This window comes from Staurois parvus, unplaced genomic scaffold (genome assembly GCF_062004578.1).
Source record: "Staurois parvus isolate SC_StPar_1 unplaced genomic scaffold, SC_StPar_1.0 ptg000005l, whole genome shotgun sequence".
Taxonomy (NCBI): Eukaryota; Metazoa; Chordata; class Amphibia; order Anura; family Ranidae; genus Staurois; species Staurois parvus.
In genome coordinates this window covers 7,227,523-7,251,813 of record NW_028317801.1, presented here as the reverse complement: position 1 = coordinate 7,251,813, position 24,291 = coordinate 7,227,523, and the positions used below count along the sequence as shown (strand labels likewise).

Genomic DNA, 24,291 nt, shown 5'->3' with positions numbered 1-24,291 from the left:
GAATTAATGTGCTCCAAACAGAGTCACTGTGATCCCGCTCATCCAGGGAAAGTAAATTATTATAATTGGGTTCAGAGCCAAGAGCAGCCATTAGGTGAGGTAACAAAGACAAAGCACACAGGAAATTACCATACGCTTTGACTCAGCGGTAGTCTCCGATTCAGCTGTCATTGTGATGCGGAGGTCTTACATGCATGTCTTCATTAAGCCTGGGATGTGGCATCAGCTGGCAAACCCCAAAATATTTGGGCTAGTATAATAAAAGCTAGCATAAATATTTGAGAGACACAATAGGGTTGATTTATGAAAACTTAAGTGAAAGTGAAGCTGTTGCATTGATAGCTTGTGTTGCTTCCTTTGAAAGATGAAATCTGATTGGTTGCTGTGGACTACAGCTCCATATTTGCTTTAGTTTTCAATAATTGGCTACAGTTAAAGCCTATCTCTGATAAAAATGAAGATCCTTCCTTGCATTGTGGCATCCCAACATTGCAGGGGTTAACTGCTCATTTATGTCCAGGGTCTTGGAATAAGTAGTTTTACATACCTGATTCCGGCAACCGGAGCTCTCCTTTCCATATTTCTGCTTCTGAATCTGGACTGTCCTTTGGCATCCTCACAACCACTGCAGAGCTATGGACTCTGCATTGTACTTGATGACATCAGGGGCCCTGAAAACACTGGAGTGTAGGGGAGAAGAGCCAGCAGGGCTCAGTCTTATAGCATGTAGGGATCCTGCAGGATTGAGTGATCAGGTAAGAAAAAGGTTTTTTTTTTCAGGGACCTAAGCATTTAACCCTTGCACTACAGGGGAGGATTTTGGTTTTCCCCAGAATGTAGCTTTAAAGTGATTCTAAAGCCTAAAGATTTTTACCTTAATGCATTCTGTGCATTAAGGTAAAACATCTTTTGTGTCACAGAATCCCCCCTCCCCATACTTACCTGAGCTTGATCTCAATCCATTGCTGTACACAAGAGCAGTGGCTCTCTCTTCTGTCTCCCTCTTCATAGGGCAGACTGACAGCAGGAGAGTCATTGGCACCCATTGCTGTCAGTCAAATGCTGTGAATGGGGGCTGGAGGCAAGCCACGCTGTCTGTGTCAATAGAAACAAACAGGGTGGCTTGGGAGCGCTCCTGTACCAGTGTCCCCATAGAAAACAGCTTTTTATGTGGGCACACACCAAAGATGAGGAGCCTGGAGCGCTGGCGGGGGACCTGACTAGAGGAGGATCGGGGCTGCTATTTGCAAAACCACTGCACAAAGCAGGTAAGTATGACAAGTTTGATATTTTATTTAAGCAAAAAAGTAAAGCCTTACAATCACGTATATTATCACTTACAATCACTTTATATTACATTTACATCCTATGTACACATTTCTGCAAATTCTGTGGACTGTAGGTTTCTAGAAACTTTTTACAATTATATTATCTTCAGTAAGGATTACATCTGACAGCTGGTCCTTCTAGTGCAACTGATAGAAAAAAAAAATCACTAAATAAACAGAAAACTTCCATATACATAATCAGATACTCCCAGTTGATCCAGAAGAAGATTAAAAAAACCCTATAAACATTCCAAAAAATAGAAAAAAATCCTTCCTGATGCTTTGGAAGTCAGTTTGATATTCTCTGGATCAACAATTTCTGTTGGTATTACCGGTTAAAGTTAAATACCAGCCACTTTATTAGGTAAACCTGTTCAATTGCTTGGTAACACAAATTGCTAACCAGCCAATCACATGGCAGCAACTCAATACATTTAGGCATCTAGAGGTGGTGAACACGACATGCTGAAGTTCAAACCGAGCATCAGAATTGGGAAGAACGGGGATTTAAGTGATTTTGAATGTAGCATGGTTGTTGGTGCCAGACGGGCTGGTCTGAGTATTTCAAAAACTGTTGTTCTACTGGGATTTTCACACACAACCATCTCTAGGGTTTACAGAGAATGGTCCGAAAAAGAGAAAATATCCAGTGAGCGGCAGTTATGTGGACGAAAAGACCTTGTTTATGTCAGAAGTCAGAGGAGAATGGGCATTCAATTTCAGCTGTGTCATTCAGATGGTAGGGTCAGAATATGGTGAAACATGAAAGCATTTTATTATTATTATACAGGATTTATATGGCGCCAACAGTTTGCTCAGCGCTGTACACGAGACAGTACAGTAACAATACGATTCAATACACGAGGGGTTCGAGGGCCCTGCTCCTTGGAGCTTACAATCTAGGAGGGAGGGGATAGTGGTACAGGAGGAAATAGCTGTGGGGGATGGAGTGGTAGGAAGAGTGGAGGAGTTCAGTAATTAGCTGAGGGCGGGGTAGGCTTCCATGAAGAGATTGGTTTTCAGAGTGCGCCTAAAGGTGAGGAGGGTAAGTGACAGTCTGATGGATTGGGGTAGGGAGTTCCAGAGAATGGGGGAAGCCCTGGAGAAGTCCTGGAGATGGGCATGGGAGTAGGAGACCAGGGAACTAGAGAGTAAGAGGTCTTGTGAGGAGCGGAGAGTACGTTTTGGGTGGTATTTGGATACCAGATCGGTGATGTAGTTTGGTGCAGTATTATGAACAGCTTTATAAGTCAATGTTAGCATTTTGAATTTTATCCGTTGGGCAATCGGAAGCCAGTGGAGGGATTGGCAGAGATGGGTGGTGGATATGGAGTGGTTAGTAAGGTGGATGAGTCTGGCCGCAGCATTCAAGATAGACTGAAGCGGGGATAGCCTGCGGTGGGTTAAGCCAATGAGGAGAGAGTAGTCGAAGCGTGATATAATGAGGGAGTGAATGAGTTGCTTAGTGGTTTCCGGGGGTTAGGAACGGACGTATTTTGGAGATGTTGCGGAGGTGAAGTCTGCAGGAGTTTGTCAGTGACTGGACCTGGGGCTGGAAGGACAGATTGGAGTCTAGGATGACACCTAGTACTCTGGCTTGAGGGGAGGGACTGATTGTGGTGTTGTTGGTCTTGATGGAGAAGTCGGGGGGGGGGGGGCACTGGCTGGGGGGAAAACTAGGAGCTCAGTTTTGGACAGATTTCGTTTGAGGAAGTGGAGTGACATCCAATCCGATATATCGCTCAGTAGGTTTGTGATACGGGCGGAGACTGAAGGGGTAAGGTGAGGGGTAGAGAGATAGATTTGCGTGTTGTCGGCATAGAGATGGTGGTTGAGCATGGATCCATCCTGCCTTGTATCAACGGTCCAGGCTGGTGGTGATGGTGTAATGGTGTGGGGGATATTTTCTTGGCACTAGCAAGGTGTACCTAATAAAGCAGAAATTGAGTGTATTTTGTGCATTTATCAATGCATCTAGCTCTTTTTTTTAAACAATCTACTGAGCTGGCCAAGACTAGATCTTGAGGGAGTCTATTCGACATTTTCACAGCTCTTACTGTAAATCTCTTTTCCTCCAAATATAGAAAGTGCCTCCTTGTCCTATATAATGACCTGAAAGTGGATGATGCAACCTCCATTCCTTTACCATTTTCCGTTCTTCCTCCAGTTCCCTGATATCATTTTTGTGAACTGGAGCCCAAAACTGAACTGCATATTGCAGATGAGGTCTCACTAATGATTTATACAGGAGCAAAATGATATCTCTCTCTCTGGAGTCTATTTTCCTTTTAATATAAGGTAAAGTATAAAAATACAAGTATTTTGCTAGCTTTAGAAACCACAGCTAGGCATTACATGCTATTATTAAATCAATGATCTACCAGAACACCCAGATCCTTCTCCATCATGGACTCCCCCAGAGGTTCTCCTTCTAGTGTGTATGATGCATGCATGTTCTTAGCCCCAGCTTGTGGTACAGTAGTGGTTCTGCAGAGAGCTCACTGTTACCATTGTGGAGATACATAAAGCAGACAGGATGTGGTTAGTGAAAAAAGAACCAGCAAACACAAATGCTCCTTTACTTAGGGATGGACTTGATGCAGACTACAACCACATTAAGAATGTCCTGGAACATGCACACCTTGCTGCCCTCAATAAGATCGGGGGAATCCAAATATACTGAATGAGGAAAGAACAAACAGAGGGCGCACGGGCTAGTGCATTACCATAAAAATGTTTAATAATAAATAAAGTAGGTGTTGTACTCACCAACGACAATAAAGTCAAGGCACGTCATAAAAGAACAGCTGGGTCAACACCGCGCTGAGTAACAGTCCGCAATAGGGAATGTAGACATCCAATAGGCTGACGCGTTTTGAGGACTTGCCTCTTCCTCAGATGTGGTTAGTGGCACGCAGTCCACAGAACTGCAGTTTCCAAACTACGTTGTCACCCACCTTATGTTATGTATCCATAAATTCAGCAGTCATATGCTGATGACAAGAATAATCACATTGTTTATAAAAATGTTTGGCAGATAGAAACGTTCCCATATAAGTTTTTTACATCTCTTTATTTAGTTGTTTGCCTGGAGCTGCTTTTTAAAATATTCTGAGAATCAAACACTTAAAAAAAAACCATTGTACGGCTTCTTCAGGGGAAATATTCTCATGTTTATTGGAACTGATTTTGTTTACCAATTAGTTTTATCCACAGATAATGAAATGTAGGAGACAAACATGGAAGTGCAATTTGAATTTGCAGTGGCTTACAATGCTGTGTACCTTCCACAGCGTACAGATAATTGTTTTGCTTTCAGAATTTCTGGTAGTCAGAGAACGTTCTTTTCAATGCCATCATTTTGAAATAACACTTTAAAAAATAATTCTCCAATATAGAAAAGATGCTTTTTCAATTACTTGAACAACTGAAATTGACAAGAAGTGAAGCATTTAATAAATTTTACAAATCAATAAGCTTGCATGTGGTATAGAATTAAGAACTGCAAGACAGTTATATTAATTTCTGGATATTGTATAGTCACAAATAAATTCACACTGTTGAGCGGTATAATATAAAAAAAGCATAGAACCTTAAAGTGGTTGTAAAGGTTGCAGGTTTTTTACCTTCATGCATTCTATGCATAAAGGTAAAAAAAAACCTTCTGTGTACTGTACCCCACACAGCTCCCCCTAATACTTACCTGAGCCCCCTCCCGATCTGGTGATGTGCACAGGAGCCTTGTCTCTCCTGGATCTCTCTCTCCTTATTGGCTGAGACACAGCAGCGGGAGCCATTGGCTCTCACTGCTGTCAATCATAACGAGCCTGTAATATCACTTTAATACATTTGCTTTCTGCTAAAGGTTTAAAATGGAATTTTTGGATATGTGGATGGGTGGGTGAAGTGTATTTGATTCTATAATATGCACACATTCATGCCTTTATTTAGTTGGTCAGCCCAAGGAAGGACTGTGCTGGGAGTCAGGGGCATTTGCCCCCTGGGCCATTACTAATAGGAAATGTTGGGCTGGTGAGTCTGAGTGTGAATACTTCACCATTCACACATTAATAAGTTTTGGACCTAAATGGGGCATTATATAGCTTCCTGCTCATTGTTCAGTCTGGCAGGGAGAGGTTTTCTAACACTGACTTTTTTTACAACTCTGCAGTAAAATGTGACCAAATGCCAAGAACCGCAAAGAAAGCTGATGCTGGAAGATGTGTCAACAAGAAACCATGTCCTTTTTGGACATCTACTTTTCCCAATGTCCACCAATAACTTAGGCACCATGGTACACTTTCTTAACCCCACAGAAATCTACCATGAAAGGACTATTTGGCTGTAGTTGTCCCCGCCAGGCCAGTGGTTCCGAATTCTTCTCTGGGTCAACTCTTATTAAGTCCTACACCATGTCCTACCTAAGCTAAATTTATGAAGAATTTCTGGGATTTTTATACTTTTGATATATATCTGTTGGCCTGACACTGATCTCAAGAGTAGTAGGTTGACATTGTCAAAAAATATTCTGCAAAGAAATTCAGATTCAAAACATGGTTGGAATGGGCTGATTATAACTGCAGATTGTAGACCTCAGCACATCTATTATCTCATATTACCAACTTTGTGTCTTCATTTAGGCTTGACTTGGAAAGATGATTACACCCAACATATCATTGCAAATGAACTATCAAATATTCGCAAGGTATACAGCAGACCACCTGAATCTCGTCCATCTGATGTTTCCAGCATTTCTAGGTAAGATGGTTATGATCTTTTTTATTTGCTCTCTAATGTTAGTTTTATCTGAAAGTGTGTAGACATGAATTAAGCATTACACAATGTTTCATCGCGGTCGGTAATTTGCTCCTCTATCTTGGCAGTCAAGTACTACTACAGTGGAATGGTACTTTTGAGCTTATCTAAACTAAGGCGATGCTTTAAATATCTTTTGGCCAGCATTAGCCCTTCCCATGAATTCTCATCCGCTTCATTTGATGTGTCATGGCAGGCATAACTAAAGGACAAATGTAGAGACTGGCATGCCTACCTAAAAAAAAATAGAAACAATAAGTCCACCAACTGAAAAATGAAAATTGTGATGAAGTACAAAGTCCTTGTAGATCCACCAAGATCACCACGTGAACAACATAACGATAATTGGTTGAATAAAATGCACTCAAATATCACCACGTGCTCCAGAGGAAAACCTCCCCCAATTCAGAGGCACTCACCAGATATCGTGGCCCATCCAAACCTGATAGGCAATAGCACTTGTGGTGAGTGTCAGCATAGTACAGATCATCAATTAACAAGCCATTCATCAATTAGAGACTGATATGATGGCGGAACATCCTCCAAACTATCACACTCTGTAATCAGGGAAAGATGTGAAAGGAAACTCATAGCGTGAATCCATTAAAAAGCATTTATTGGATAGAAAGTATCGCACTCACATAAAATAAATGAAAGCATGCCAAAATATCCACAATAACCGTAAAGGGTATCTGTATATCTCATGGAGCGGGCAAAGACATCTGGTGAGTGCCTCTGAATTGGGGGAGGTATTCCTCTGGAGCACGTGGTGATATTTGAGTGGATTTTATTCAACCAATTATTATGTTGTTCACATGGTGATCTTGGTGGCTCAATAAGGACTTTGTACTTCATCACAATTTTAATTTTCCAGTTGGTGTATTTATGTCAAATGATTTAAATATTTGTGTATATTTACTGAAGTGTTATATTTTGTGTTATATTTTCACTTTGCTATTGTGTTTTATCATTTTTTTGCGCTGCTTTTATTTGTCATTGTTTCATGAGGTGATTATTGGATTATTCACTATTAGGGCAGCTGCATGCTTACACATTTTATGTACTCATTTATTTATTTAGGTGAGTTATTTATTGTGCATTTTCTCAGGTGTTATGTTTTATATATATTCACATCACATTTACGCTGTTTATATGTTAATAGTTTAAACATATATGGGAAGACTTATTAATCATTAATAGTTGTCTTTTGTACACTTCTTCCAGACCTGTGCCATAATGCAGCATGAAACAACTCCTCCACTTTGCCTTTTGCAGGGGTTTCCTGTAATAAAGACTATTCTTTGTTGCTGTCCTTCTTTGTACAGGGTGACTGGTCATGTATCCACCAACTCCTGTAGTTTTCCGCAGGCAGCCTGAAGTAGGATTCTATAATTTAGGATAGAGTAGATGAGGGTTAAAACTGTTGTCATTGTCTCATTTGGGATATTTCGCTTCACTTCCTGTCTTGTAGACTCAACAAGGCAGTAAGAGGATATTTTTCTAATGTGAGGGAAAATCCCTTCTTAAGCAGGTCATAGACGAGACGAATACTGAATGAAAATTCTTGGTTGTTCATTTTTACATCATTAGTGTGTCAACTGTGCCACCCGATTTTTGTGTCAAAATTGAAAGTGCCTAGCCGTGGTTGCAATATGCCCTTCCCTCACTCCCCCCGGCTAGTCTGGGGATGTAATGGCGTTCGGTATTGGCGCTCTTGAATCCCTGCTCTTTGCCCCCCCCTTTTTCTATTTTTTTTTCTTTCTTTCTTTCTTTCTTTCTTTTCCTTTTTCTCTCTCTCTCTGTTTTTGGTGTGACTGGACAGCTGCATTTAGTTGTTATAATCAGTTACATTAATGTTTTGTAACTTATGTGTCATTGATAGCCCCTGCGTGGGCGTACCTTTTGCCCTGTTGGCATTAGAGCATTGTTTTTTCCCTTTTTTTTTATTTTGCATTTTGTTTATCTGTGCAATTGATAGCCCCTGCGTGGGCGTGTTTTATTGCCTCTGTTTATACTGTTTAAAAAATTTAATAAAAACCATTGAAATAGAAAATTGAAAGTGCCTGATCCAACATGCTGGATTTTGTTTTGAAAACCAAAACAAATAATGGTACAATCATATAAGCTATTTTTGTTTTTTCGACTGACAAAAGTTCAGTTTTTGATTCGTCTATGGCCTGTCTTAGACTGTAGTTATGGGAACAGTTGTTTTAATTGGAAGATTTACCCTTTATTCCTGCCAGTTGCTAGTGGCTACTCAAAATTTTGGATTTACCCTCACTTTCATTCCTGGTGATACTGGTGATCAAGGCATTTAGAGAGTGTGAATCTCCTTAATGGGGACAAGAGTAAAATCTTTACAGGGATTCTAACCCCTCACCACTTTATCCAAATCTTTAAAAAAAATTGCCTTTAGGTATAATTTTACACTTAAAAGAAATGTCTGAATTTTTTAGCCCATAGCCAATCCGATTCAAGTCTGTGTGGAAAATGACAATTGTGGAATGATGATCTGAATCTGACTGGGGCTTTACAGATAGTTTGTATTAAACACAAGTGAATGAGATCTCTGTTTTTCTGAAACTAAACTGATATTTGTACTGTTATATTCCTGCATCTGTCTTTTAGGGGTCAGAATTTAAATGCTGAAAGTGACAGGAATTATGAAATGGAAGCTAATCGGAACTTTGCCAAATCTTTTCACCAATATCTCCAGTATCTCGGGATCCTGCCACAGTCTGTAGCTCCAAGCTACCATCCAAGGACAAAAAGTGAACAGCCCCCCATTACGGTAATGATACCTCTTAAAATAAGACTCCAGTATAGAAGGAGATAGCATACATATTTTCTCACCTTGTTATTTGATGTTGTAGCACTGACTTTCATCACTAGAAGGTGTCTTTGTAATTTGTGACCTTCAGCATTATAAATAAGACTCCCACATGATTCTCGAATGGAAGTATAAATTCTTTTGAAAGAATATGACATATAGTCTTATGCTTCTGAGTTTTTAATGGTATGAGAAGTATATAGTGTGTTTCAAGGTAAAATATGGTTACTGTGATTTAATTTAATGTGTTATTTGTAGGTCTATTTATCCATCCATCTCTGTTAGTGTTCTTATATATATATGTATCTAAGTATATGTACTACTGTGCAAAGGTTTTAGGCAAGTGTGAAAAAAATGCTGTAAATTAAGAATACTTTCAGAAATAGAAGTGTTAAAAGTTTATTTTTATCAATTAACAAAATAAAAAGTAAAGGAGCAGAAGAGAAATCCAAATCAAATCATTATTTGGTGTGACACTTTTTTCCTTCAAATCAACAGTTTAGGAATGTGTTTCAACCTACATATGAAATTGATGATCATTAGAATCTTCTTGGTATAATTGGTTAATCATACATCTGATTCTAATCCTACAAAATCCCTGACTTTGTGCAAGTGTAAGAATTAATGCTGGTTTAGACCAAAAAGTAGTCACACCAAATATTGATTTGATTTAGAATTTTTCTGTTTGCTGACTTTGCAGAAACAAATAAAATATGTGTAATGAAAGCATTCTTACTTTACATTTCTTCACACCTGACTAAAATATTTGCACAGTACTGTATGTATCTTGTGAAGGCTATGCACAGTAGTGATATGATAAACAACAGAGCCAATTCTGACAGTAAAAGGGTGCTTGATAGCTTCAAACAGGTAGCCCAGTAGAGGAGTCTAGACCAGTAGGGTTTTCTCACAAATTAGGCTTGAGGTGATGACCTCTGCACACCTGTAGGACACCATTTCACAAAACCAGGCCACACAATGGTAGACCTCAATGTTTTAGTTCTGAAAGGAAAATTCAAATCCATTCAGGAAAGAAAAACTTTTGAACTAAGAATGATAATTCTATTTGACACAAGAGATAACGGCCTTAACTTGGACATGGGATTCCTCACTCATTATCCAACAGTTTTATGACTATTAGCTAGCTTGACCCCCTCTGTGTGAGTGTAGTATCCCCCCCTCTCCCCCTCCTTTTGCTGTATCTTATCTGTAGCCTTTTTTTTTTTTCATCCCTTCTAACATTCTGCTTAAACTTTGTGATTTGTAATAGTACTGCTTGGACTTTGAAGAAGGGGACATACACCGAAAGCTTGTCCTCAAAATTGTATGTTAGTGCAAATAAAAAAAGTATCACGGACAGTACTCAATTGTTTCTCTCACAAATTAGGAAAACTCTGAACTTAGTTAGGGCCCCTGTGGAAGCCATTTCTGTAGAGACAGTGCCCGTGAAGGCAATCTGGAGCCTGATTCCAGTCCTGTCAATCCTGACTCTTAGTTTTAATTTTCTGCGTGCTGAAATCGCTTCTTTGATGAAATTATTCATTGTTTCTGCTTGCTACTTTTGAGTAGACTCCAGTAGTCTGCCGGAGAAGAGTTATAAATACTGTATGTGTCCTCTCTAGTTAGACCGGTGCTATGAGCTCGGGAAAGGTGATAAATGATTGGAGCAGCCTTTCTCATCCTTTTTGTCATGGAAGAACCCTTGAAATTATTTTCAGGTCTCTGGGAACCCCTGCTTAAAATTATCCTTAAAAATAAGAGAATGAAGAACACAGTGTGCTTAGAGTATTTGATGCTCAGGGCAGGACTTTTTTTAACACCACCTGCTGTATTCAACAAATTATTTTGAGTAGGAATCATGTTATGGTGGAAAGAAATGCAAACAGTAAAAAATTATGGTATCCTCTAATGTTAGTGGTCAGTAGAAGATTACCTCTTTCTGGTCAAGGTGGGTCGGAGATAAATTCAGAACTGCTTCCTGCTTAGGGAACCCCTACCAACTTTCAGGAAGGCCCCTAGGGTTCTACAGAGGCCCAGCTGAGAAAGGATGGCTTAGAACAACCCTACAGAATGCCCTTTCCATTTCTGGGCTCTGCCTCACGTGGCGCTGAGCTAGAAAGTTTCATCCTTCTTTGCCTTTTTTTAGAATGTGCAGTAAGGATGCTGCAATTTAGAGATGGAAGTATATCTCCTACAACAAGAGTAAAGTACATGTAACTGCCCACTTAGGGCTTGTTCGACGTCAGTAAAAGAAGGTGGGTGAGCCTTGATTTTACTGTCGCCGGGCTGCTTACCTAAACGAAGACAATGGCAGTACCACCAACAAAAGTGACCCCGTAATGATAATGGTGCCGTGCCGCAGCCCTTTGCAACCACATGAAATGCACACGGTTGTGGTGCGGTGGTCTGGCCATTTTACAGTTAAAACAGGAAGTGAGGGGGGTGACATATCACCTCCCAGCCACCTGTCAACCGCCCTCTGAAAGCAATCCACGGTTGGAAGGATGGCAAGGGCTGGTGTTTGTGAGAATGAGCCCTTAGATTAAATGGAACTAATCTTGTGGAGAGCAGACACCAGAACCTCCCAGTTGACCTACAGATTGAGGATTTAGGCCTGCCTATCTACACGGTGTGTGTGTGTGATGTGCCCATCTGCTTTAACACTCTAACTCACTGAGCTCTGCAGAGTGTAGCGTCAGCTCTCCGCCTCCTGCTTTCTGAACTCTCAGACAAGGTTTATAAATTCTGGACTATGAATGGATGTAGAGAAGAGAAGACTGCAGATAGACAGGTACAAGTTATGTAGGAGGGTTTGTTTAATCTCTGAGTATCACCTGAGGCCAGGACCTTCACTGGGTATATGTGAGGGTTTACAACCACTTTGAGTAATGTGTAAACATTTTTTTTTTCAGATAAGGTAGGGAAGGGTTAAAGTGTATGTGAAGGCAAAACTTTTCTTTGTCGCTTTGGATAGAGTGGGGAAGAATTAGACCTTCCGGTAAGGTTTTGCTGCTGTCTGCGTTCCCCACTGGGGACTTCGCCCCTTTGTTTGTCCTGGTGACTCCTGTCAAGGAGGCAAAAAGTAAGGGAAAATATTACATTTATGAATTGTAATGGGAGCATGAGGTGAGGGGGAAATCTTTCAATGGGGACAAATGATTTGGTGACAGCTGTCTAAGATATGAGCTCCCTTCACTTTGGGGATTTTTCTTCCCACTTCTTGTTTTGTCTCCAAGACAGAAATTGACAGGAAATCTCCATGGCTGGACAGTTTTAACCGTTCTGTCAGGGCTGCTGTTAGAAATCAAGGGGCCCCATATAGCTCACCTGACGGCCCCCCAAAATATCAAAATAATATTTTTACTAGAAATACACTAAAATCATAATTAGTGACACAAACACAACACAACTTTCAAAAATCCTGCAAAATCCCAAGGATAAAATGGTATAGAGCTAATAAATAAAGTTCTCTGTGTGAATAAAGGCTTGGGGCTCATTCACATGGGTGCTGTGGCCTGTACAGTGTGAATCAATATGTTTTATTTTGTTTGTGGCTGTATGTGTGGCTGGAGTTCCTAATTTGACAGGCATGTGGATGTGGGTGTATGGCCCCAAACACAGACAGTGTGCATTTAGGGCCACTCACCCACACCTGTCAGGTTAGGATCTGTGGCTGTGTTCGTACAGTCACTGTATCCTGATATAGTAATGGGTGGTTCCAGACACACAAACTGCTCATTCACACTGTATGAGCAAAAGAACCAATGTGAGTTTTTTTTAACCTCTTCTCGTCTGCCCATTGTACATAGATGGCAGACAGGAAGCAGCGTCGATGTGGGCTAACATTCCTGTACATCAGCCCACATTGATAGCTCCTGCTGATCGGTGTGTCGCCCGGACACAGCGGATCACATTACTGCTGTGTTCGGGCTATCATGTGGTGTTTTACCATGTGGCTGCTGTGACCAATCACAGCACTCACATAGCAAACAATGAAACTGAATGTAAAGATTGCTTCTCTCTGCTCTCAGTGTGAGAGCAGAGAGAAGCGATGCTGCAGTGTGTGAGTGTACAGCAGCCTGTCAGGCTGCTTGCACACTCACACACCTCAGTGCCAGCCACCCCAGTGCCCCAGTTTAGTGCCCCTGTGTCCCTGATCACTTCCCCAGTATATACATAAAAATAATGCAGGGAAACCCTGTCACCTGTCCCAGTGCGCACAAAACACCCTCATACACCATACCAATGTCCTGATCACCTCCATACCCCAAACCAACACCCTGATCACTGCCATATGCCATACCAGTACCCTGAGCACCTCCATACACCATACCAGTGCCCTGATAACCTCCATACCCCATACAAGCGCCCTGATCATTGCCCTACCCCATACCAGCATCCCGATCACTGCCATACCCCATACCAGCACCCTGAACACCGCCATGCCTGATACTAGCATCCTGATCACCGCCATGCCCCACACCAGCATCCTGATCACCCCTATGCCATACCAGCTTCCTGATCACCGCCATCCCTCATACCAGCATCCTGATCACTGCCATACCCCATAACAGCATCCTGGCTAATAAATACCAGTGTCTTGATCACCGCCATACCTCACGCTAATGTCCTGATCACTGCCATACCCCATACTAGTGTCCTGATCACTGCCATATGCCATACCAGCGTCCGGCATTTTAGGATCTCAACTTTCAAACATACATCTCATAGTTTGTAGACTCTATAGCTTTCACACAGACTAAATCATATAAACTATATGGGGTTATTTTTACCCCAAAAATGTTAGCCTAAATTTGTGAAGAAAAATTATCTATTTGCTAAATGTCATAACAAAGACTAAGCAAAAAATGATTTTTTTTTTTTAATTTTGGTATTTTTTCATTTATATAGCAAAAAAACCCAGTGGTGATCAAATACCACCAAAAGAAAGCTCTATCTGTCTCAAAAAATGATAAAAATTTCATATGGGTGCAGTGTTGCATGACTGAGTAACTGTCACTCAAAGTGTGATAGTGGAGAAAGCTGAAAATTGGCCTGGACTAGAAGGGGGTGAAAGTGTCCGGACTTGAAGTGGTTAAATTATTATTTTTTTTACAATCTTTTCTTTTTTCAAAATTGTTATAAATTTTTCCACAACGCTGTTGGGGGGGAAAGGCTTTGAGACAGATAAAGAAACTGAGGATTGATTCCTAAATCCCTTTCTCTGCAGCCTCAGCTACAGAGGCTCCTGTTCATTCACAAACAAAAATTGACAAAGGGTCTGATCCTTTCCTACTTTATCCAAAAGAAAAGAAAAAATCTTTTATATACACGTTAACTCAAGGGGCATTCAGAGTATACACCTATTAGAATGCTTGGTGGTCATCTCACATATACCTAGACCGTAGGCCTAGGTAGTATTGTTATAATGCTACCCCTAGGGTCATCTGTGTCTGAATTAAAAACAGAAGCTAAGTTGAACATAAGCCTCGTCCACTGTGTTCATCTGAAGTGTACCTATAACAAACCCATATCTATCTTTTTAACAATCGTTACCCTGAAAACTCTTGTTTACATGACTTCAGAGCTTACAGATCCCAAACCAGTATTATACTCAACTACTGGTGTCACTCAAATACATTGACTGTTGTATTAATAAAATAAAATCTCCACTTGACCTTTCATATGTCGGTTTTGAAAATAAAATATAACAGGATTTACTGGAAGAAATACTCAGTAATAGAGGGCCAAGTGACTTCTGTCAATCTGCCATGATTTTAAGTTCTTATTAGAATGCCAAGCTCTCTTCTACCCTTTATATATTATTGATTTTTGTTCAAAAGTAGCACTGTACAGTAAACCACTGAAAACTGTTCTAAAGGTTAAATCTAATATTATAAATTTATAACCACCGCATGAGTCCTTTCATGTCAGGTCTGCCCTGAAAACAGTTTATGCTCTTTCAGGCTTAGTTAATAAGTTAGTTAAAAGTTATGATATGTAATTGACTACAACCAATAGCAGCCATTCATCTGTCAGTGTATCAAGCTCAGATCAGTGAAAACAGAACTCCAGGCAGGCAGGGACACTTGTTTAGAGGGAAAGCACTTGGTTTCTTGTGATGTGCAATTGTAATATTGAAAAAAACAGATTCCAGGACCCAAACTGGTCTTTCAAAGTTTCTTATTCATAATGCAATACATCAGACTCCTCAGTCTGTGGTGGTGTGACACTGGGCTTCATGGTGGGAATTTACTAAAAGTGGAGCTTCCGGATCATGCTCCAGAGATTGACAGTCAATGTGAAAGTGATGCAGCGCCTCCTCATCGCCTGTTTAAACCCCATTTTTGCCAGCAATCGTGCTGCAAGGCGATTTGCTTTGCTTCTCTGAAGGGATCTCAGAAGGGAAGCATCATGACCGCAGCATGTAAACCTCCCCCCATGCTGCCTACTTCAGCCTAATGGTAAGGCGGTTGGCAAAAATGCAGGTCAGCCACACATTTTAGCCACCCCTCCCACCCCAACTTCAAGTCTAAACGAGGATTAAGAATTCACTGCTCTATGCAAATTAAGTGATTGTTCAGTCTGGGGGACAAAAAAAAAATTAAAGTCAGCAGCTACAGATAGAGTAGCTGCTGACTTTTGATAAAAGGACACCTTCATTTCCAGGGATCCAGCACCGTCCTGATGCAGGCTGGTTCTTTACTGGGCTTCGGGTTCCCAGTGTCGGCATCCCAACTGTGGACAGCCGGCTATGCTGCTTTCAGCTTCACAGCCGGTTTCCCACTGTGAATGTACGAGCCGTGCTGTGTTTTGTGATTGGTCCCACATTCTTCTTGGACCTGTGACTTGTCCCAGAAGACTGCATAGAGGGGGGGGGGGGAGAGGAGAACTTCCGATTGCATTGCCTAAGTGATCCGAGCAGTGGGAGTTGGTCAAATCTGTCAAAACTACATACTCGTTCCCCCCCAAAGGCGTGTTCCCTCAAAGTTGCAAAGGCGGGTGTATAAAAGGGTATATACAAAAATAACCCTCACTTTTGCATTCAGTGGACAGTAAGCACCTCCACTGAATGCAACCCATTCAAGTGAATGTAGTGGTGCTGGCCTTTGGGGGTTAAAATAGGCAGTAAGGAAGCAGCATAATGCTTTGTATTGTTCTCCAGAGGGCTACCGCAAGTGTAAATGAGCCCTAATTATGATTTCCCTGCTTTCGGTTATGATGCCTATGTACACAACCCCTTACTATCCTTTTAGTCTGCATTTTGATCTTAACCTTCCCTTGTCGGCTGCTTGGTCATCAGACTGGAGAAGACTGGTTAAAAATAGCCTATCTTAGCTTTATATCCATGGTGAACCTCAAATTACAAGGAGACACACCGGGCAAGTATAGCACCCTAAACGTGATATTGTAAAATTCCACTAAAACCTTAATCAGTGGAGGAAACAAGTGCATTGTATATCTCCTCTCCCCTCCTCCTTCACAGCATTTATTTAATGATGAATTCTAACTGGTTGATAGGGGTTACTGCACTTTGCTCTCTGCCTTATTAAATAAGTCTGTGTATGTATGGAATTTGTTTTCTGCATAACTGAACACAGTCTCAGATATATTTGTAACTGTGGCTGAAATCTGAAGAATGTTCATGATTATGCCTAATTAAAAAAGGACAAGTAACCTTCTGGGATTTTTAATAAAGTAAATATACCAATAAAGTTTTTACAATACAATGGTAGAACAATAGTACAGCATAATCTCTGGCAATTAATGGCCATGACGAGACAGAAAAATAGCTGCAGTAATTAGGAGTCACATTTTCTGACAATTATGTTATACCAAAGTTTCAGTAAAACTGTAATAGTATAGTGAAATAATATAGTTGTAAAGTAAAACATTTACATTAGTAATGTAATAATAATAATGACTTACTGTATGTGTAATAATAATGTTACACTAAAATGGTCCAAATTGGAGATAATTCTGCCCCAAGTAAATGTGAATGATGCTGCAGATTCACAGAGGCTACAGCTCCACATTTAAAGCAAAACTCAGTTTCTATTAAACGGAATGTGAACTCACTTACTATTATTAATTTGTATAATGTTATTATTCAGGGTTTATACAATGTCAGAAGTTTGCACAGTGCTTTACAAAATAAAGGCAGACAGTACAGTTACAATACAATTCAATTCAACATTTCATATACTATAACTGGATAACAATATGTGTAGGTAAAGTTGATCCAGGGAATATCCAATTGCCTCTTGGGGGATGAGGAAGGAATTTTTCCCCCCACTGGAGCAAATTGGATTATGTCTGATTGAGTTTTTTTGCCTTTCTCTGGATCAACAGTGGGTATTGGATAGTGCAGTGTTTCTCAACCTTTTTTCAGTCAAGGCACCATTTAAAATTATGGAAAGTCTCGTGGCACCCTTTAAAATTATGGACAGTCTTGAGGCACCCCATTCTAAAATGTGAAAAACTATTATAATAATGTTATATAACGCAGCAACATCCACACATGTAGGACACCCAACATAAGAGGTGATTTATACTTCCAAAGCAAGTACACTTTTGCACACTGGTACTGACTAGTATTCCAGCGTTTCTCTTCGCTCTCAGTTTCTCTCCATCACTAAGCTAATGTGACCCCAGCACTGATGGATATGGGCAGGAGAGGGTCAAACTAGGATGCTGTGCATGCAGCTGACATCCTTCTTCTCAACTGATGATGTCCTTGGTTGTCAGGATGCCGGCGGCTAGAAGCTCGTAATGGTGCACAATGAAAACCTGTGACTTTGTGTAAGACATTTTTAGACATTTTGCCAAGGCCCCCCTGAAGAAACCTCAAGGCACCCCAGGGTGCCTTGGCACCCTGGTTGAGAGAGACTAGGATAGGGTATATGGAGGTTTTCTATTTTTGTGTGAGGATTGCTTTAGAAGCAGGATAGACTTCTCTAAAGATATGGGTTTTCAGGGATCTCCTTAAGGTGGATAGACTAGGAGATAGTTGGACAGATTGGGGTAAGGAGTTCCAAAGGATGGAAGAGGCTCTGAAGAGGTCCTGGAGGCTAGCATGTCAGGAGGTGATGAAGGAGCTAGAGAGCAGGAGGTTTAATGAGGACCGTAGTGAACAGTTTGGTTAGTATTTTAAAACTAGGTTAGTGATGTAGCTGAGAGCAGAGTTATGGATGGCTTTGTAAGTTGTTGTTAGTATCTTGAATCTAATTAGTTGGGGGAGCCAAAGCCAGTGGAGGGATAGCAGACACTGAACGGTTGGTAAGGTGGATGAGTCTGACAGTATTCAAGATGGACTGAAGGGGGGATAGCCTATGTAAAGGTATTCCAATGAGGAGGAAGTTGCAGTAGTCAAGGTGAAAGATAACCGGAGAGTTAATTAGAAGCTTTGTGGTGTCATTGATTAAGAAGGGACATATTCTAGAGATGTTGTGGAGGTTGAGATGGCATGATTTGGATAGAGAATGGATGTGGGTCCGAAGGGAGAGTTCAGAGTCCGGTGTTGCACCTAGCACCCTGGCATGCATGGAGGGGCTGAAAGTTGTGCCATCAATCTCGACAGAGAAGTCGGGAGAAGGGGCACGAAGGGGATGAAATAGTATTAATTAGATATATGACCTTTAACTAATATTATCTGAAGGAAGCAATGTCAGGACTCAGGAGTTTCACCTGTTAATCCTGTTAATCCTGCTGGTCACTCTTAATACAATACAGCTTCCTGTTGAAGGGCAACAACACTCACTCACTGCCTTCTAATACAGCATTGGCATTTGTTTGCCCTCAATGTGCAATCCTACAGTTAGAGTACATATCTTGCCTGTAAGTCTTTGCACTGTCATGTCATGCCTCATATCATCCTTCCATCACTGCTAAGCACTCCTCCTGAAACTCCTATGAATGGCTGACAGAGACTCCAGAAGAGTGGGCGACATAAAGCAGGACAAATTGTGTGTGCAGAATGTACATCAAGAAAAACACGAGAAGGAATATGACAGAACATTTATTTTGAGAAATCAATGTATATGTGAATTACTAAGTAAAAAAAAAGCCATCTGTATTCCTCTGGTAAAGGCTTTGCACTGTTGAAGGCTAGGAGATGGGACCATATGTGTCATTTTTCTTCATTCTCTGTCTACTGAAGTGGGCAGTTGCAGAACAGGCTGTTGCAACTTGAAGTCCCAAACCAGGTAACAACTTCACCAAATTTGACAATCTGTTGTAGGTTCCCATGAACCTAAAGCTCTAATGGCCTTACAGGTCATGTGTGATTGTTTAACTGAGTTATTATTGTTTTACGATAGGACAAGTGTTTTCCATGGTTCATGGAAACAGACATTCTGCCAAGACTAATTAGCTGTTTACAGCCCTGGACAGGTCTGCACATTGGGTCTATTTGTGTTTTAATTAAGATGAGAGGTTATTTTGAAGTTTGTTAACAGTTACAGCTACAAATTCCAGTTTTCAGGAGGAAGGAGGAGGGGAGGAAGATTATTGCTCATGAAAAACAAAAATGGCTGTCGCATAAGCTGCTCACACCCTACACATACTCATATTAATGTGCAGAAAACATAATGTGAACAAACGTGCAGTGCTTCCAACTATAGTACCCATTTACATGAATTACCCCATAAACTATGTGAGTTTTACTATATACAATATAAATGCACACAGAACTTAAAAAAATATTGTTAAAATCTAAAAAGTCCCACTAATGTGCATAGTCCTTCATGGAGCCATCTTGTTATACATCACTCTGTGCATATTTCATCCATGCATTCAATTCTTCTCTCAATATTGTGCGCCACCACCAATACACCTGATGTGCTCTCACCTGGAGCTTTTGACCTCATATATAATGTTTGGTCAAATAACGCATGTGTCCCTTTAAATTGACTTAGTAGAGGTGTATCCTGAGATATATTTCTCCTCCTGGGTCAATCATATCAACTCTAGACCATCTCCTCCTTTGAATTTCATTGCTCAGCATGAAAATCAAGATAAGTAAAACATAGTGCTTTATCGCTAAAAACACCTTTATTTTAAAAAACGACAAATGAGCCACTCACATTCTTTCGGTGCTCAATTGCACCATATATAGTCAGCCTGTTTAAACTCCCTCTACAGTACTGTCAGCGTTCTCATGGATCTATGATTTTGCATTCACCCTAAGCTCCCCTAATACTTGCCTGATCTCCATGGAGTGATGTGCATGGAAGCCTCAGCTCTCCGGAGTCTCTCCCTCCCCATTGGCTGAGACACAGCAGCTCTCATTGCTGTCAATCACAGCCAGTGAAGAGGGAGTGGGGGACGGTGTGAAACCAAGCAGCTCTGTGCTGTGTCTTATAGATGCAGAGAGTGGGGCTCGGGAGCGAGCATGCACCAGTACCCCTCCCATAGCAAGCCGCTCAGGGGGGAGGAGCCAGAAGTGCCGGTGGGGGACCCAAGAAGAGTAGCATCGGGGCTACTCTGAGCAAAACAATTGCACAGTGAAGATAAGTACGACGTGTTTGTTATTAAAAAAAAAATAAAAATTAGCCTTTAATACCACTTTAATGCAGAAGAAACATCTGCCATAAAAACCTATTTGCAATTTGTAATTTTTTGCCTTCAGTTACTCTTGAAGGACAATAGAAAGTATGCATTACAATAATTGTACACCTTACATCTATATGTGTATTGCCTGCTGCTTTCTTTTAATTTATTACAAAACAAATATAAAGAAAGTTCTTCAATTTGGCAAACTACCATTTTAAGTAATAAAAATTTTCTCCAGGGATCCTGAAAGATCATTTTGAATTAAAGACTATTTGGAGCATTAGCAATTGGATTTTTGTTACCTTGTTTGTTTTAGCTAATTGAAAATGTGTCACCATTATTGTCAAGGATATAAATGACAACAGTTAATAATGCATTAAATCACTTTGTTTTTCTTTCTGTTTTCAGAACTCGAAGGGAAAAACTTCAGATCTTTTGTTTGCTCCGACGTCCCATCAGAAAACTCCTGAGATGGTTGCAAAGACATTACCTAAACCTTTAGCTGACAAACTGCCAAAGGAATCGGAAGCACAGGCTGAAAAGAAGACCTTACTGGCAGCACTGAAAACTTACCTGACACAAAAGTCTGTGTTACATGGTCCTGATAATCCAGATCCAAATGGAAGAGCAAAAGTTTCTTCAATATACTCTAATAAATACCATGCCCCTCAACTCAGTCAACATGATGAAGTGCTTCCTAAAGATGATGGAGAGAACACTTATCAAATCCAGTCTTACCTTCAGAGACCGCAAGCCCGTGTATTGACAAGACCAAATCTTGGAGCTCTGATTTATAAATCCAGTTCTCGCCAAGGAGACCCAAAGGAGCCACTGAGTGCCGTGGATGGTAATACATGCTTATGTTCAGACATTTCTTTCATTTATAGCACAAGAGGCGACTTTTAATAGCAAAAGACTATACCAATGTTTTGTGTTATGTTTGCTTTTACTGTCTTCCTTTATTAGACTATATATAAAGCATGGGTATTATAAAATGAAACAAAATGAAGCTGATATCAATCTGCCTGTCTGTGGATGCCCTTACACAGGCACTGATACATTGGGGTTGATTTACTAAAGGTAAATAGGCAGTTCACTTTGCAAGGGATTTTGCCCCAGAATGTAAAGAATATGTAAACCCAACATTTCATATCCCTGATCTGTGCCTACACTATCATGTACTTATATGAAAACATATCCTTTTCTCTTTGTATTGCTTTCTTTGTGTGAAATCCCTGGTGTTCCTGCCAGTTTCTCTGCTTTCTTATTAAAAACTGGCCACACTAGGCATGAGAACACGGTGGTCCATTTTCTGGCTGGCTGTGCTAAGAACTTGGCCTGCTCTCCTTCAATAATCAGACTTGTCCTGATACACCCCCTCCTCCCTCCTGCTCAGCTATTCACTGCAAAGATCAGTGTACTGCTGTTTCTCCTCCTCCAGTTCTCTGAGCTCCCTATGCCATTGATCTCCAAACTACGGCCCAGGTTTCGGATGCGGCCCTTTGCTTGCCCTAATCTGGCCCTTGGGGCACGTTTTTTCCCACTGATACAGGACACTATTCAAGGGGGCATAATTCCTGCTACTGACAACTTTCACTATTCCTCTCACTGAAACAAACCATGGGGCCCTATTCCTCCCATTGACACCAATAATGGGGCAATATTCATACCACTGACACCATTGATGGGGCACTATTTCTCCAACTTACACCAAGAATAGGGCGCTATTCCTCTCCTAATGCCAAAGATGCATTGTTTACTCCCAATGATGCAGGAGAATTTCTACTCCCAATGGCCATAGTTTGACCTCCCTAAAGTCTGAAAGCCAGTAAACTAGCCCTTTGTTTAGAAAGTTTGGAGATACCTGGCCTATACCAGAGGGAATGTGATCACTTACAAAAAAGGGGAAAAAAGGGTATTTATAATGTTGTTTTTTATATCTATACACAAATCTGTTGCCTTTCATTTCTAGTTTAAACTGAATGGATTGTTTTTCAAGGTGAGGGTTCACATATACCTCAATGAATGGGGTGCTATTTTTTTTTTTCTTTGCATGTGATTGGATATTCTTTGCAAACAGAAACTTCACCACATTCACTAAGCTCTAGGGAAAATTCCCTTTCACGGTGCAACTTCCCTTGTACAGTGAACAGGCTATATGCCTTTCACTTGTTTAACTGGTTCCTGGCCCCACCTATTGTACAATGATGGCCTGGCGGGACCGCTCTCATTCTGGGAAGACGTCATATATTCTTGCCACTTATGCGCGCCCCCTGAGTACACGCAACCCTGCAATTGGTGGTGAGCTGTGTTCCTCGGACATAGTGCATCATGGATCAGGGTAAAGAGCCAATGACGTTAACTCTTTACTTTGTAATCAGCTGTGTCCAATCACAGCTGATCATATGTAAACAAATGCCGGTTATTGGCATTTCACACATTTTCAACAGCTGCCACTGTCTGAGGAAAGGAAAGTCAATAACCAGCTTTCCTGTGACAGGGGACATTTACACTGATTATCAGTGCAGCCCCATCAGTACAGCATATCAGTATCCATCAGTACAGCATATCAGTACCCATCAGTGCAGCCCTATCAGTGCAACATATCAGTGCCTATCCGTGCAGCCATTCTGTGCCCATCAGTGCTGCCTATCAGTGCCCATCAGTGCAGCCTTATCAGTGCCTCTTCATCAGTGCCCATCAGTGTAGCTTTATCAATGCCTCTTCATCAGTGCCCATCAGTGCAGCTTATCAGTGCCCATCAGTGCCTCCTCATCAGTGTTGCCTCATCAGTGGCCATCAGTGCAGCCTCATCAGTGCACATCAATGAAGGAGAAAAATTACTTATTTGCAAAATTTTCTAACAGAAACTAAGAAAATGTTTTTTCCCAAAATATGCTGTCTTTTTTTGTTTGCTTAGCAAAAAATGAAAAACCCAGTGGTGATTAAATATTACCAAAATAAATATCTGTCTGAAAAATTATAAAAATGTCATTTAGGTGCAGTGTTGCATGACTGCACAATTGTCTTTCAAAGTGCGATAGCACTGAAAGCTGAAAATTGGCCTGCAAAGGAAAAGGGTGAAAGTGCCCGATATTGAGTTAAGTGGTTACCTGCAAACATTGCAATATATACAGTAGGTTCTAATACTGGAGTCTTGCGTTAGTGCTATTTACACAGACCAATAGGATTGAAAGTATTTGTAAGCTAGCATAAGGTTTGTGGACCTTTCAGTAAATGTAAAAGTCTGTATGAATACATTCCTGATATGTTAAACATGTTAGCAGCGGTATAACTCTTCTAAAAATCATCTAAAAAATCATTACAAAAATGTTCCTGGGCTCGATTCAAGGGACTTTGACTCTGCTTTTTCACAGTGATCAGATTGTATATTGTAACGTAGTAGTAAAATACTAATGTGAGAGGCTGCAGTAGGGGCTGATCTGTGTCAGACTGTAAACACAGACAACAACTGCACAGGCACTAAGAATTACACAGATACAGCACCTGCGCTTGGGGACCCAGAATAGTAGAGGGCCAATAAACCAATATAAAATATGATATATGGAAGTTCCTCCAGGACTGATCAAAGGTTGTGCGGCTCTGATATGAAGCTGGGGAAGCTCGATACAAACTGTAGTAAAGAACAAAAAAAAATTTGAAAATTGGACATCTTTTTATGTCCTTTTCCATCTTTATAAAGTTCCATTACCTTGTTACGCAGGACGTTTGACATTTCTTTTCTGATCCCCTTGGCTCAGTATC

The 24,291-nt window shown here is 40.8% G+C and overlaps 1 protein-coding gene across 1 annotated transcript in view; it reads left to right on the top strand.

Annotated features, from left to right (window-relative positions):
- PTPRN2 (protein tyrosine phosphatase receptor type N2) overlaps window positions 1–24,291 on the top strand; it is a 1,146,107-nt gene that overhangs the window by 336,864 nt on the left and 784,952 nt on the right. The window contains exons 4-6 of the mRNA XM_089694046.1: window positions 5,969–6,086; window positions 8,772–8,934; window positions 20,935–21,373. Coding sequence (XP_089550172.1) covers window positions 5,969–6,086; window positions 8,772–8,934; window positions 20,935–21,373 — 720 coding nt within the window. The remainder of the gene's footprint in view (window positions 1–5,968; window positions 6,087–8,771; window positions 8,935–20,934; window positions 21,374–24,291) is intronic.